At 42.6% G+C, this 14,457-nt stretch overlaps 1 protein-coding gene across 1 annotated transcript in view; it reads right to left on the bottom strand.

The window, feature by feature from the left end:
* The window catches only part of METTL24 (methyltransferase like 24), a 45,175-nt gene that overhangs the window by 15,504 nt on the left and 15,214 nt on the right, over window positions 1-14,457 (bottom strand). The window contains exons 2-4 of the mRNA XM_030945545.1: window positions 9,941-10,039; window positions 6,020-6,159; window positions 192-420 (exon numbers count right to left, since the gene is read on the bottom strand). Coding sequence (XP_030801405.1) covers window positions 192-420; window positions 6,020-6,159; window positions 9,941-10,039 — 468 coding nt within the window. The remainder of the gene's footprint in view (window positions 1-191; window positions 421-6,019; window positions 6,160-9,940; window positions 10,040-14,457) is intronic.

Genomic DNA, 14,457 nt, shown 5'->3' with positions numbered 1-14,457 from the left:
GGCTGTTATCAGCACATAGAAAAAACAAGACAGAAAAGGCAGCCCTAAAAGAAATGCATTACAAGTACTGCTGAAGAAAAATCCGCTATCAGGAGAAGAGCTTGGTCTCCTCAGGCAGCAAGAAGGGAGATCTGGAGCTTTCCCAGCACCTAACCCGGTGTCAGAAACCTGACACACGAGCCCTTCCTTACCTTCTGATGTCCAAATTCATTCAGCACTGTGCCCAGCTTCTTAGTGTTGCTGTGAAGTTTATGAGCTGCAATGGCTGGGTTGGGATCCCTCCAGTCGATGGAGAGGCGATGGTGCCAGAGGTGCCGGCCCTGCTGGATGTGAGCTGACTTGATGCTGGGGTCAAAGCGGTGCACCTCACACCCACTGTTGGCCATGCTCAGCTCAAACTGGTTGTCATCATTGCCTAACCTATGTTAAAAAAAATAAATTAAAAAATGTAATTATTAATGCAGCCAAAAGAACTATTAGTGAGTAGGATGTTCTGAGGATGGATTAACTTGAAGAAAATTCAAGCTCAATGCAATATTAGAACTTTCTAGGCAAGAACTAAACCACTTTTAGCCAGGCTGATAACTTTCCCAAAATACTTTTCCTTAATTCAGAAGGAAAATTTGTATGAAAGTAAATTAATTTACTTTCATACAAATTGGAAAAATTTGTACAAAAGTAAATTAAACATTGGAATCTTTGTGCTGTCATTATTCATACTAATATTTTATGTTTATATATATTCTCTATTTTCAATTTGCTTTTTTCTTGAAAAGTTTAAAATACTTTCCTTAGTCCCTGCTGCACAAACTTCCAATAACCAAGCTATAAGCAGAAGAGAAAATACATTTAAAATGGATGCAATACTACTTTGTAAAAATCTGGCATATTTCACACCACATCTGTCACCTGTTACAAACGTGACCCACAGTGACCACCAGTATGGACAAGACACAAGAACCAAATGCCTCTCTTTCTCTGTGGGCAGGAAGACACAGATTTAAAATAGCATATTTAAAAATAAGCACTTTACAACAGTAAGAGAGTTGTTACATAAACCTGAGAGAAAGATTGCTGCTAATTTGGTGAAGACCCCAAAGAAGAAGAAAAATTAATAGCCCCCTTGTACAGCAGTATTGTCTCAGTCCCTGCCTCTGTGAAAAGACATGTTTTAAAAGCCTGTGCCATATTCCCACCTCCTAAAACCCAGTGGTTCACACAGGGTGCACTAAAATGAAAAAAATCTGGTATTTACCATTGCAGTCACACATCTGAACCACAGGCCTTCCCTACTCTGTAAAACAGGATGTTCTTTTCATTCCTACTCCTCCAAGCTTATTCCAAATGTGATTCAAATCATGCACTAAACATTAAACTTAAACAAAACTAGCTGTTTGATATACACACATGTAGCATTGACAAGAGAATTAAGATTTTTTCAAATCGGTTGTACTGCAAATTGTACAACTGAGATTATTCACTCTGTACTAACAGCAGAGCATTTATCTGTTGTGCACAGACCATGACAGGGCAGCACTCTCAGATGTACTAGCAGAGCACCTGCTACACTACACCACAGTTATCCTAAGCAAAGATGTGGGTCTGAAATAATTTTGACTATTTGCATCAATATGTGAAATGTGGCACATTCTAAATCACGTCACACCACACACTATGGTACAACATTAGGCCAGCACTAAATGATCTACACAGATGACATACAGGTAAGATAAAATTAATTCAACTCATGAAACAATGTGTGGAAGAGCATTTGCTATGGAAGTTACCAACACAGTATGACACTTGCTGTAATACTGGCCAAGCACACCGTAACAATACCCCAGGACGCTGTCTTCTCCTCAACCATCTTCCCTTTGGGAAAACAGGAGGAGACAGGGTGTGCAAAAATAGCCCAGCATGCTTTTAAGAACAACCCTAATTCACAGGATTCCAACCCATACAGCTGTGTGGGAGGAAAAGAGAGGAGTTTTCTTTTAATACATTCAACACACATTAGGAAAAAAGTTCAGAAGTTAACCAAGCGAATTGACATGTTTGTTTGCATGTGGCTTTCTACAGAAGGGACAGCAAGGGACAAAGAGCAGTGTAATCCCTCAGGAATGAGACACTGGCTAAAAATGAACAGCATGGGAATTGTTGGGGACAGTCACAGCATTAGTGATGAGCCCACCAGCGACTGATGGCCACATGTGTCCGTGACACACTTCCAACCATACCAGCTGGTACAAGCCAGAGGGCCAGATGCTTTGGGTGCAGACAAACCTCAGGCTGCCTCCCAACAGATTGCTGCTCATGTGGACTGCAAAGGGAGCTTCACAGTGGTGGAAAACAGGGGAAAAAATACAGATGAGGGTAAAGACAGGCATGATACGTCTTCTGGCACTCTAGTTAACAGCTCAAATTTATGCCTGAAGAGAGATCCAGCCAGCAAGAAATATACAGGAGAGAAAATCAGGTCTTTTCCAAAGGAAATGGTTCACACGTGATCATGCAAAAGGATAATGCAGCATGAGAAAGATAAAAAAATTACGTCTCCTAACAAAGATTTACTTACTTAAAGAAAGATGTGTTACTTAAAAAGGGATCATGACTTTAGCAGGACGGTGTGGAGGTCATAGAAGACGAGCGAGGCCTTCCCTCACCATCGGGAGAGAGCAGCTGCTGCCTGCATCAGCAGCAAAACAAAACCTGCCGAAGGAAGTGCCCTATTTTCCCGTGAGGGAGAAGGAGCTCGGCGGCAGAGTGTCCTGCGGAGGGGCAGAGGGGCCATTCCCAGCAGCAGCAGCAGCACGCACCGTGCCCGGCTCTCCCGCCAGGCAGGGCAGCCACGCTGACCCGGACACAGCGGGCAGCGCTGTCCCTTGGCTGTTCCCTGCTCCCAGGGCTCGCAGAGGGGCACGGGGCACAGAGCCTTGCGCTCAGAACAGGCACTGGGCGCAGCTTGCGCTGGATGAAGCATCGCACCGGCCCCTGCACCACCCGGGGCACAGCGAGCGCCGAGCGGCACAAAAGCTGCTTTGTGCCCTCTGCACGGCTCTAGTGGACACCCGTAGCTGATCCAGCCTGAAAACTGCAGGTACTCCAGCTCCCACAGCGACCACAGGACACAGCTGTAAACACAGGCAAGTTAAGGTCCAGCTTTCCCTTTCTCTGTTCCCCCTCCTCCCCTTCCTTCTTTCAAAGGAAGATAACTGAATTCACCAGCTCAGGAAAAAACGATGGACCCCCTGCCTGAATCCTAAAGCTCCTACATACACTTTAGGATGCACCTGGAATGGCATTTATGCTGTATTACAGGAAGACTCTTTAAACCTCTGCTGGTAAATTTCTGAAATCCCATTCATTTATGTTATCCCAGCTTGAGTGCCTGCCTGTGGTGTTTGTAACTGACTTAGTTTAATCTAAGCAGATTTAGCACTAATAACTAGAGCTCGCTAATGCATATTGCAATTATGTATCACACTGGGAAATCCTGTCCCCCAAGCAAAAACATTGCTGCCTCCCAGTAGTGGAAGCAACTAATACTAATCTAAAAAGATCCCCAGATGTTCCAGACACTGCTCGCTCCCATTCACAAGGAACTTCTTCTACGGCATTCAAGGAGGCAAAGCTTAAGCAGCATGTTTTATTCCAGTTTTAATGATATATGGATTTAATTCAGGGTTCCTGGTAACACTCCCACTGAACTTTCACATTTGTCCCCCATCCATTTTCTCTGCAGTGAATGCTCTTCATTAGAAGCAGCTGCTCCCCATTTGTTCCTTATGAAACATAAGAGATAACAAAAATGTTTAAAGTGGATTTTTGCCTTAGAACAGAATTACTTTTCTGTCTGTCATAAACTAAAGGAAGTGAGTCTGAGGGGAAGAATTATGCAGTAACAAGCTCCAAAGTTTGCAGAAGTAAACTGGTGCATTTTTGACTGCTTCTCCATAACCTCAAGTATTTCTCTTTAATTTTTCAGGTGTTTCATGTGACACATCCTGGTTGGTTACTTACTGCATGTGCGTATCTGATGATTGATGGGAGAGCCAACATCAATTTTGATCTTTGCTAAACCCTAGTGTTCCATCACTACAGAAAATCTGGCACTTGTGCTCCCTGGACCATACACAGAAGAACAGTACTGCATATAAAGCCTGGTATGCACACACTAGCTCAGTTTTGGCTAGGTTTTTTGGGGGTTTTTTGGGTTTTTTTTGTTTGTTTGGTTGGTTGGTTGGTTTTTTTTTTTTTGGGTTTGTTGTTGTTTGTTGTTGTTGTTGTTGTTGTTTTAAAACCATTAGCAAAATATCTCAGTGCCGGTCAGCTTTGTGCATAATCTGCACTTCCTAGCACAGATCAAATCAACTCTGCATTGTGCCTACTGGACAATTAAAAAAAATATTATTCTCGATCCACATTTGATCCTTAACAACAGGGAAAATGGACATCAACACAGGAGCTCAGGTCTAATATTAATGATCATGAAGCTTGAAGGGCAAGGTCTAGGTTAATTCCACTGAACTTTGAGTACTTTGCCAAGACATCTAAAATCAGCAGCCACCTTATCCCAGACTTCCACTATAATCAAAGTTGTACCTACCTCCAGAATGCTATTTAGCTTGGCTGATTTTCCACCTGAATGTGCTTGCCTCTCCCTGCTGACTACTAGAAGGGCCCTCAGGCAATAACTCAGTACTACAGTCAGACAGTAAACTCTGGAACTGAGCATGCACAGCATCTCTCCTAAGTTTTATAGGAACATGAAAAGCTGAGAAGGAAAAAAATCGTGTAAACTTTTATCTTGCATTAATGCCAGGTAAGTATAATTTCAAATATATTGCAAAAACCACTCAGAAAATAAGAAGCAACAGTAGTCAAGAGAAATCTTTTCTCTGTATATGTGATTTGTCTCTAAGGGGCATGTTCTTACTCTGCCATAGAGCAGTGCTGCTGAACAAAACCTGAGAACACCTCCCTCTCAGAGGATCTAGGTCTTTATAGCTCAAATAAACTCAATCAAAGTATAAATCCACCCAAATTAACCAAAACCACTCCCTTTGACTACAGGGCACCCTGCCTCCCCTCCATGCTCACTGCAGGTGTTACCTGTCATGAGAAATGCCACCCCAGCACAGTTCCTTGCTATCCACCCTTTGTAAATCCACAGCAGCAAAATCACAGGAATAAACTGCACTGGATCAAGGGAGACGAAGCCTTTCAATACACCTCTAACCTAAAGCTGCCTCTCAGGACAGCAAGTATAGTTTTATCAGGCAGCTCTACATGGTGATCTGTGTGAAATGAGCCCCAGATCCCAGTGACTGTTCTCCTAATGCATCTGTGTGCTGATGGCCTGATGCACTCTGAGGACTGACGTCCCTCATCCTCTGGGACAAGAGAATGTTTTACTAGCTAGGAAACAGGTTGCATGTGTGGATTTGCTACCTGTAAAAGCACTTCTTCTGAGAAGAGTGAAAACTTCACTCTCAAGTGCTGTAAATATCATAAACACTGCAAACATTTCAAAGTAGAGCACAGCTGCCTTTGTCACTATCACTTTGGCACATGTCACCGCTGAGGTGCTGAGCAAACACACTCTCATATGGGAATGTACTGTTTTGTCCCAGAGCTGGTTAATGAAGTTTTGTAAGCAATGCTGCTGAAATCCCTGGCAGTTATGCAAGCCACCTCTGCTCAAGACAGATGCTGTAGGCTTCTCAGCTTACCTCTTTGATTTCCATCTTCCTCTGCATGAACTACCACTCACAACTCACCAGCAAGCAATTTGTTTTCATACCAATACTAGAAAGGCAAAGGAAAATAAAGACCCTCGTGGAGAAGGGATTTTTCCCTAAAAATGAAGTTTACAGAAGTACATCAACACATGATAAACACACCTGAACAAAGTTTGTATTTTAGAAGACAACCTTGCTGCAGCCTGTGTTGTACTTACAGGGCTTTTTGAAGCCACTTGCCATGAAACAATTTCCTTTCTTTTAAAGAGAGCACTTACCCAAGTGAATAGAGACGGCATTTCTTGCTTCTGATTCGGTGGATGAGGCTAAACCTCTCATCAAGACAGACTGACCAGGGCTTTTTTGTGGTTTCAGAGTACCCTTTCAAGCTGTTCAGGTTCATGTGCTCACATGAAATCTGTTGAAATCAAAGGATATTTCATTTTAAGACAGGACTTTTAACTTGTTTTTTATTTGCCTTCTGGGGGTGTAGCGGAAAAAAGAAAAATGTTCATTGGTTTAATTTAAGTCTTATTGTCAATCTGATACACGGCTACAAAGATTTGATTATTTTTTTCCTTGTTTGCCTGTTCCGCTTGGTGAAATTTAAGGCTTACATAATTCCCCAGAGAGCAATGCAGTTTGAAAAGCAAATAATTAAGCATTAGTACTATACCCAAATTCCTTTTTTTTTTCCATGAGGAAAAGATGTTTCAGCATCCAAATGTTTAAATTTTTTTTCTTTTCAAACCTTGGAATGGATTCTGCATCCTGAACAACGTTAAAATCAAGACTGTAATTACAAAGTTGCAGCATCTCTGCAATGAGTACCTCATCCAGAGTGTCATGGATCTCACTCCAGAAGGGATCTAATCTTTACCCCAACACATGCCCTCTCCAACAACAAAGGGATTTAAGCAACTGCATAACTAAACAGAGGAATCATAGCATGCGTGTCCATGCTGAGCTGGCTGGGACATCTGGAGACTAAAGCCAGGATAAAAGCCCTGCTAAAGAAGAGGTAGAGACCCTGCAGGGAGGGACACCATAAGTCAAAGCCCTTGTACAGACCAAGAAAGCAAAGACTGAAAATGCACTGGTTCATCAGAGTGTCAAAAATCACTGAGGGGTGAAGTCAGCTTTGCCAGCAGCTGAGCAGCAGCCTGGAACAGCCAAACCCACGGTGACTGAGCCAGCAAAGCCATGGCCCTGTGAGTGACACCCTACAGAGGAGCCCCTGCTTGCAGCACCAGCTCTGCCTGTCCATCCAGCAGCTTAAGCCAGAATTTCACCCCCAGGCCACCACTTCCACTCCACCTTCTTCCTCCAAATCCACTCTGGAAAAGGCAGGCACAGAGCTGGGGAGTGCTCCACCCTGGCAGAGCACAGGAGCCAGAGCACAGCAGTGGCTGGAGAGCTGGTACAATTCGTACGGCTCTCACCATAGCAGTGGCAACGAGGCAAGGGGAAGCAGAAGGAAGCACCAAAGCTGTGGCTAATTCTGCTCAAAGCTGTGGCTAATTCCGCCCAGGAAGGCTGCACTGCTCTGCACCAGCATCAGCATCCACAGTTTGTTCTTGAAGGGCTTCTCAACCCACGCAGCCCAGCCATCAGTCAGGGGTTGCAGGGCACAGGTTGCTACCACACAGAGAAGAAAGCAAAGATGAGAAGAGCTGCAGGAACCCAGCTGGGCCATCTTGATGAAAAGTTGTTCTTTGGGCCCAGTACCAGCCCTGGCTGCGGGAATGGGAGCTGGCACCGTCAGAAAGGCAGCAACTAAAATGGCGGAAAGGACAAAACTGGGTTAAATATCAGTTCTGAACAGAATGTTCTCATCTTGCTCCTTTCCTTCTTCTACAGCAGACTGCAGAGGCTCAGTTCTCAGTCCTAGCCAAACTAAAAAGCACTGCTCTGCTCCCACCTGGAACCACAGAAATGAAAGAATTTTACATAGAGATGAGAGCAAAACCTGGAACTCAGCCTTTAATGTGGCACTCTTCACCACGTACCTTATAATAATCAGATAAAATTCTCATTCTTTAAGAAGTGTATGCTCTGAAAGATCATTACCTGGAGCTTTACATTCTAAGACCTGCACACTGCATCACTACTTCCCTGCTTCTGCTTGGCTCATAATTCCCAGGGAAAATTCATAAAAGCAAATACAGCATCTCTTCATGCTGTTCCCAGGGTTCACAAAGTTTTAAGCAATGATTTGCACTGCACCCCACTACCCATTTCCCTTCAGTCACATAACAATCAAGGAATAAATGGCACTGCAATAATAAGCACTAATTTAAGACACAGAAGAATAATGTACTCTCTACAGAAAACTAAGATTCTGCAACGCTGCCACTTAATTGACTCGTGGCATTATGAGCAATTACAACAGAGTTTGAAGCAATTTTAACAGCTCTTGCTACTGAATAGCTCTTGCTATTAAAAAAAAAAAAAAACCAAAAAGCAACACCAACAACAATTTTTTAAAAAACCAAACAAAAATCACACCCTGAACCCGCCTTTAGGATCATCATCAGTCTGTTGCATGATTTATTGATGCACTCAGCTCACATCCTCTTCTGGGTTTCTGCTCACTGCTACTGTACAAACAGCAGCACAGGAAAGATGCTTCTCCTGATCATAAAATACCAGCTCTGAAAATGCTTTTTCTGGCCACACCTTGACCCTGCTGACATGGCACCTTCCTGCTCCAGCAGTTTGAGCCATTCTACCCTAATGGCATGGAGCTGAACTTTGGCACAGCAATTAGTAGACACTTGCTCAGCAAACAAGGAAAGTGACATCCCATGCCTATCTACATAAGCAGGATGTCATTTTCAGAAGTGCTCATACCAGTCATGGTGTTATCCCATCAGTTACTCATCTTGTAACATCTGCCAGGTCAGGAACAGGGATTCCTCCCATTTTTTGTTTTCACTTATGCTTATTCCCCCAGCCAGGGTCAGTTACTCTGGGAATGAAACTTCTTGCTGAGTGTGTCAAAAGCAATAAACCCTCTGTTAAATGATGTCCTTGTAGGCTTTGACCCAACTAGCAGAGTTTAGCAGCATCTGCCACTGTTTATTAAGTTGCTGAGATGAAGGATGTTTTCAAACTTAATATGTCTGCCACAGTCTAAACTTCTGTACAACAAAACAAGCACTTCTACACACATCTTGCTGTCCCACATGCATCATCTTGCCTCTTGCCCACTCAGTGCTGGCATGAGTGGCAGCAGAGGTGTCATTTTATCGAGAATTTAGCCATGGGTACCCCCAAGGTGGAGAATACATGAAAACCCTGCTATCCTCTTTTTTAGAGGTTTTTCAAATTATCTCAGCCTCAAAAGTGCTGCATTAACAAAGAATTTCATACGTGAATGACATTTCAGTGATGTTGGCACCTGGGGCTTTTTGCTGTTCTTCAGAGTAAGTAATGATGCTGTCAACTCTGTATTCAAGGGTCAATTGCTGATAGACCTGGGTACCGAGAGCAGCTGCCCTGTTGGAATTGTGAGCATCCAGCACCTTTTCCATTTTTTTCTTACAGGAAATGCACAGGCAGATGCTGTTGTGCATAAGTGATGCCTCGGTTAAGACACAATGGACCATGAATTTCCATGTATGCTGAAGGCTGGAAGTATCCATCAGCACAATCTGGATTTGGAAATGCCATATTTTAAAAAGGAATACAGCCACCAATTTCCATGGCTGTTGTTTTTGTCCTGAAAATATCAATATTCTATTGGCATCATTGAAACAACTTGTCCAAGTTAGGGTCTGATGCCTTGTTCTCATTTTACTGGGAACCTCAACTGCCTCCTTTTGGAGTAAAATGAGCCTGCTTATCATACTATTATTGAGAGGTGGAGAGGTTGAATACACTCCCTTGATACAGAGTGCTCTGTATTTTTCCATCTGAGAGGGAGAGAGAGAAACACCACATCTAGAATTTCAGTCATACCATACTCCTGTTAGGACACAAACCCATTTGGAAATAAATAACATGGAAAAAAATGCATTCTTTCAAACCTGTGTTTTGACCTATATATTCATGTTGACCATCAGTGCTAGGTTAAGCAACTTTAGAAATAAATCAGTTTCAAAAAGGTTTGGTGTGAGGTTAATTCCTTAGATACGAGGGAACAATCTGCACCAGGCAAAGTGTTTTCTAAATGGAGTCTGAAACAAAAAACCTACCTGAGAAGTGCTAATGTACTTCAGGAACCTTGAGGCCTCATAGTTGAGGGAAGGGGTTGGACTTGCCCATGGTTGTAGTTCAATGTGCCATCTTACAGTCTGTAAAACAAAGCAAAACAAAAAACACCTTAAAGGCAATGCAAGCATAAATTACATGGGCTAATAAGCTAAGGAGATTTAATTTCAAACTAAAATTGTTTCCTGGGGGCTTGTCTACACATGAAAAACATTTCAGAACAAAGCAGGATTTCAACTACAGTGAAAAAGCATCTAACTATGATTCAAAATCATCAGCTTTGAAAGCAGATGCAGGCAACTCAGAAAGAAAGTGCTCCTTATCCAGTATACATGTGTTAGCCCAATTATTCTAGGACACCCAAGTAAGCTGTGAGAAATGCATGAAGAAAACCAAGATCTAAATAACCAAATCCTACACCAAAGCATCTCAAAATAGTGATATTATTTTAATTTCATATCTATCAGGTATGAATGTCCACTGAAAGAAGAACTTGGATTGCAAACCCAAATCACCAAAGGAAACCCCTGCAAGCAACATGTTTTCTTTTTTAAGATCTAGATTTTATTGAGAAAACAAGCTCCTTGTGGGCTTTGAGAAAAGCTTCTTCCTCTCCCACACTTGCCTGACAGACATACCAGAATTCTTTGTTCCCCTGGAAAAATAAAAGTGTGGCTGCCTGTAGCCCTACCACTCCTCATTTACACAGCCCCAAGGAAGTAGCTTTGGTGGGTGCTTTCTGCACTCCCTCAGCTCTGAACCTCGGGGATCCTCCCAGCTTTTCCAGAAACACTTCCCACACAGACTGAGTGGGAACAGAGAAGGCCTTTCAGACACGTGCTTGCAGAGCAACAGGGCTCTGGGCTCCCATCTGCACCTCCTTCTCCAAATGCTTCCCGCTGTCATGCTGGGAAGTTTAGACCTGTCATCTCTTGCCCTCAAGTAGATAAAAATACAAGCACGGCGTTAAGTTGTACTAAATCAAGATTGATTCCTCGTGGCCTTTCATCTCCAGGCGCCATAACTCACTTCTACGGTCGGGCAGGTACTATCAAGCTTCCCTTTAATCATCATCAATTAACTGTGCTTCCACAATGGACAGGATGGGGTTTCTCCCTCAAAGGCTCATGCTGGCATTCAATAAAATACAATCAGAAACCCCACTCGGGATTCCCACAGGGCTGTATTTCAGATGAAGCCCAGGAAAACGTGCAGGAGAGGGTGATTAGCTGGAGAGGATGGAGGCAGACAGGTGAGCCCCCAGACAGGACTGGTCTGTGGCACCAGGAGAAGAGCCAGCACAGTGACAGCAGTGATCCTCTGATGCCAAGGAGGAATGCAGGAAAGAGAAGGTAAAAATTAGTAAAGATTATTAAAGAGGACCATCAGACCAGATGGCATTTGCCTTGAGCTGGTATCATGAATTTATATTTTTGCAGCCTAAGTAAACATAGTATACAGTGAATGTGAGCCAGGGGGTCTGCATGAGGTCTGTTTTTCCTTTAGGGGTTATTTTCAGATTTGCTGTGAGTTTTGGGTTGTTTGGGGTTTTTTTTGGGGGGTTTGGTTTTGCTTTTTTTTTTTACTGTAAAGAGATGCTGAAAAGGATTTTTTTTTCCTACCCCAAAAGCAGCCAAAAGTAGCATTTCTCACTCTGAAACTTCCTGCCTGCAGCAAACTTGGACTCCTATACTCTGCACAGCATGAGCCTGGAAGCAAGCGAGCAAGCCAGCTCTGCAGCTGCATGTCCCCCTGACCTCTGCTTGCAGCAGGCAGCCTGCAAACAGCGAACAGCAGGAGGATAGGTGCACACCAGGGAGGGAAATTCGTGTAATCTTTCAGAATGAGTCACAGTTCACACGGCTGAATAACGTTGGCAATGACAGGAATGCTGCTGTTTCAACAGGCTTGAAAGCTAAAATGAAAATGAAGACTGACAATTGTTTTCAGAGGAAAAAAAAAAAAAAAAAACCCAACCAAACAAAAAACCAACCAAACTAAAAAACCCGCAACCCAAACCAAATAAAATTACCAACCACCCAGATACCTACACATCTGTGCCCAGTTTTTCTGAAATCTATTTGTGTGAGAAGTAGCTGAAGTAGCTCATTAAGGAGAGGAATTGCAGGGTGACCATTGTGGACTATTCAGCAAGAATTCTTTCTGCACAGAGTTGACAGGGAAGAGAAAAAAATCTCTATAATGAACCACATGAATGAGATTCTTTTTCATCAGAGTGCAATGTCCAAGGGCCACTGCAGCTTACTCTCGGGTTCTTAAAATCTTCAAGACAATAAACTGCCTTCCCACTGTCTGCAAACTGTTGATAAACACATGGAAATGAAATAAAAACCCCAGTGACTTACTAATGCAGTTTCACTAAAAAATAGTGGCAGGGGGGGAAGGGGGAAAGGAAAAAGAACAGAAAGACATGAAGCTTTTTTATAGTTCTTTAAATTTAGGAGCAGTACATAAATGTACTTTTGTGACAGAGATCAGACCCGAGGCTCCTGTTTGCCAGCAATGCTTTTGAATAGCTTCTCAAACTTCACACTTGGTCCCTGGTTCCTTGGGAAGGAGCAGCCTATTTCCATTTGCTAACGAACAGACAGGAGAGTCCTGCTCCTAACACCTCCTGACACCCTACAGGGTGCCTCAAGAGCTGCCTCACAATAATATTCACAGACAGTGGATGGGGGTGAAAATCCAACACATCTCTGGCACCGGGTGCACCCGCGCCGAGGGTAACTCACAAGTGTTGGTGATGAGTTTTGGGTACATACAGGAATACAAAATATCCTCCTGAAGGAGCTGTTCCATAGGTACATTCATAGCCTTTGTTTATAGTTTTCCAGGTAATTTTCAGTCTGGTTCATAGTGTTTCCATGTAAGCCTTCTCAAATAAACTCTACAGATGCTTTGTGAAAATCAGGTTTACCCCAATAAAAAACAATCCTTATTGAGGAGTTTTCCCCTCTCTTAACTTTGCAATTTTGTTTACTCAGAGTGAACCTGAGTGGGGCACCATGATTTGGGTTTTCCTACCTGTACTGTGGAAATCTCTAGAATGACTGAGGATGGGTCCCTGCGGCTGCTGAACAAACAGGCTGAGGAGCAGCTCCTTTCACAGAGGGCTTTACAGCAAGAGGAGCAGAGGAGCTATTACAGCCCAGATTATACAGCTCTGGATATGAAATTCAGACAGGCTACCCAGAAGGAGCCAGAAAATGGGTGCAGACAATCTGCATTTTTGCCTATCACCATGGCTGTGCTCTCTTCCTAGGATAAGGATTCATCCAACCAGACACCATGACTGTGTTTCCCAAACATCAACATATCCATATTCCACAATATAAAGACATGACAGTACCTGGAAAGTTACAATGCCACTTTAAAAAACTGTCATACTGAATATCTTAAAGTATCCCCCTGTACATAGCTACACTTACGGACACATCAATTGAAATTAGCACTGTAAGAAAATCAATCTTCAGCAAGACTTTATCATGAGCACTGGTCAGACACTGACTTCAGCTACCCCTGAAGGTAATGGATATCCAGAAACTGTTATTCAGAATGGTGTCTAAATTTTCACCATGTGAGATAACCATGGAGAAAATAAAACCTTAAAGCAAAGCCATTGTTTTGTTAGGAAAATTAGGATGCATTTGAAGGTCTGATTTTTCTTCCAAGTACTTCACACTTAGGGATAAGGACTGATGTTTCCTTCAGACCAATCTCACAATAATCTGCAGAGACTTCTCTCTGGAGACCACGATTTCCTTGTTTTTTTTCCCCTCTTAGCCATCTGTGATAGTCATTTGATAATCCCTTAATAACCTGTAGTATATATATGATATACTTTTAAACTGTCGTTTAAAATCTGTCCTAAAATCTGAACTCATAATATAAAATTTCAGTCAAAATGTGCAAAGGGCTCACCAACCAGAAGGTCTAAGATTGTAGCTCTGCCAAATGTTTGGCTTTTCCAGCCTAAACTTACTCACAAATAATTAAATTCTTTCCAGACCAATCCTAGTTTTAGTGCACTAATTCAAAAAGCCCAACCCCTTCCTTCTGTTCTGCTTATATTTGAAAGGGAATTAGTAAGTTTTTCATATTTCCATCTTTTTTAACTCAGTAGCTGTTTCTCCCCCCCTTTAATCTCCTTCCTTTTTAGCAGCCAATTAAAATACAGAAACATATTAGCCATTTTTGTAAACTAAAATTCGGGTATCACATTGCCCTGCCAAGCAGTCTGTTGCTTACAAAGAAGAAACAAAAGACTTGTCAATATAAGCACAGACGCCTTAAGTAAATCCTCCGATTACAACATGCAACAATTTAATTTTTTACACCTGAGGCAGGACCAAATGAGAGTGGAAATCATTTGTGGCAATAAATTGCATCAAGAACTGTAAATATTTGCCAGCCATAGAAACAAATGACATACACATCTTCATCTCCAATTACTCTGCCTGTGTACTTCAGCAGAACAGAA

The sequence above is a fragment of the Camarhynchus parvulus genome, chromosome 3 (genome assembly GCF_901933205.1).
Source record: "Camarhynchus parvulus chromosome 3, STF_HiC, whole genome shotgun sequence".
Lineage (NCBI taxonomy): Eukaryota > Metazoa > Chordata > Aves > Passeriformes > Thraupidae > Camarhynchus > Camarhynchus parvulus.
The sequence above is the reverse complement of the archived record's forward strand: the minus strand, read 5'-3'. Positions and strand labels throughout refer to the sequence as shown.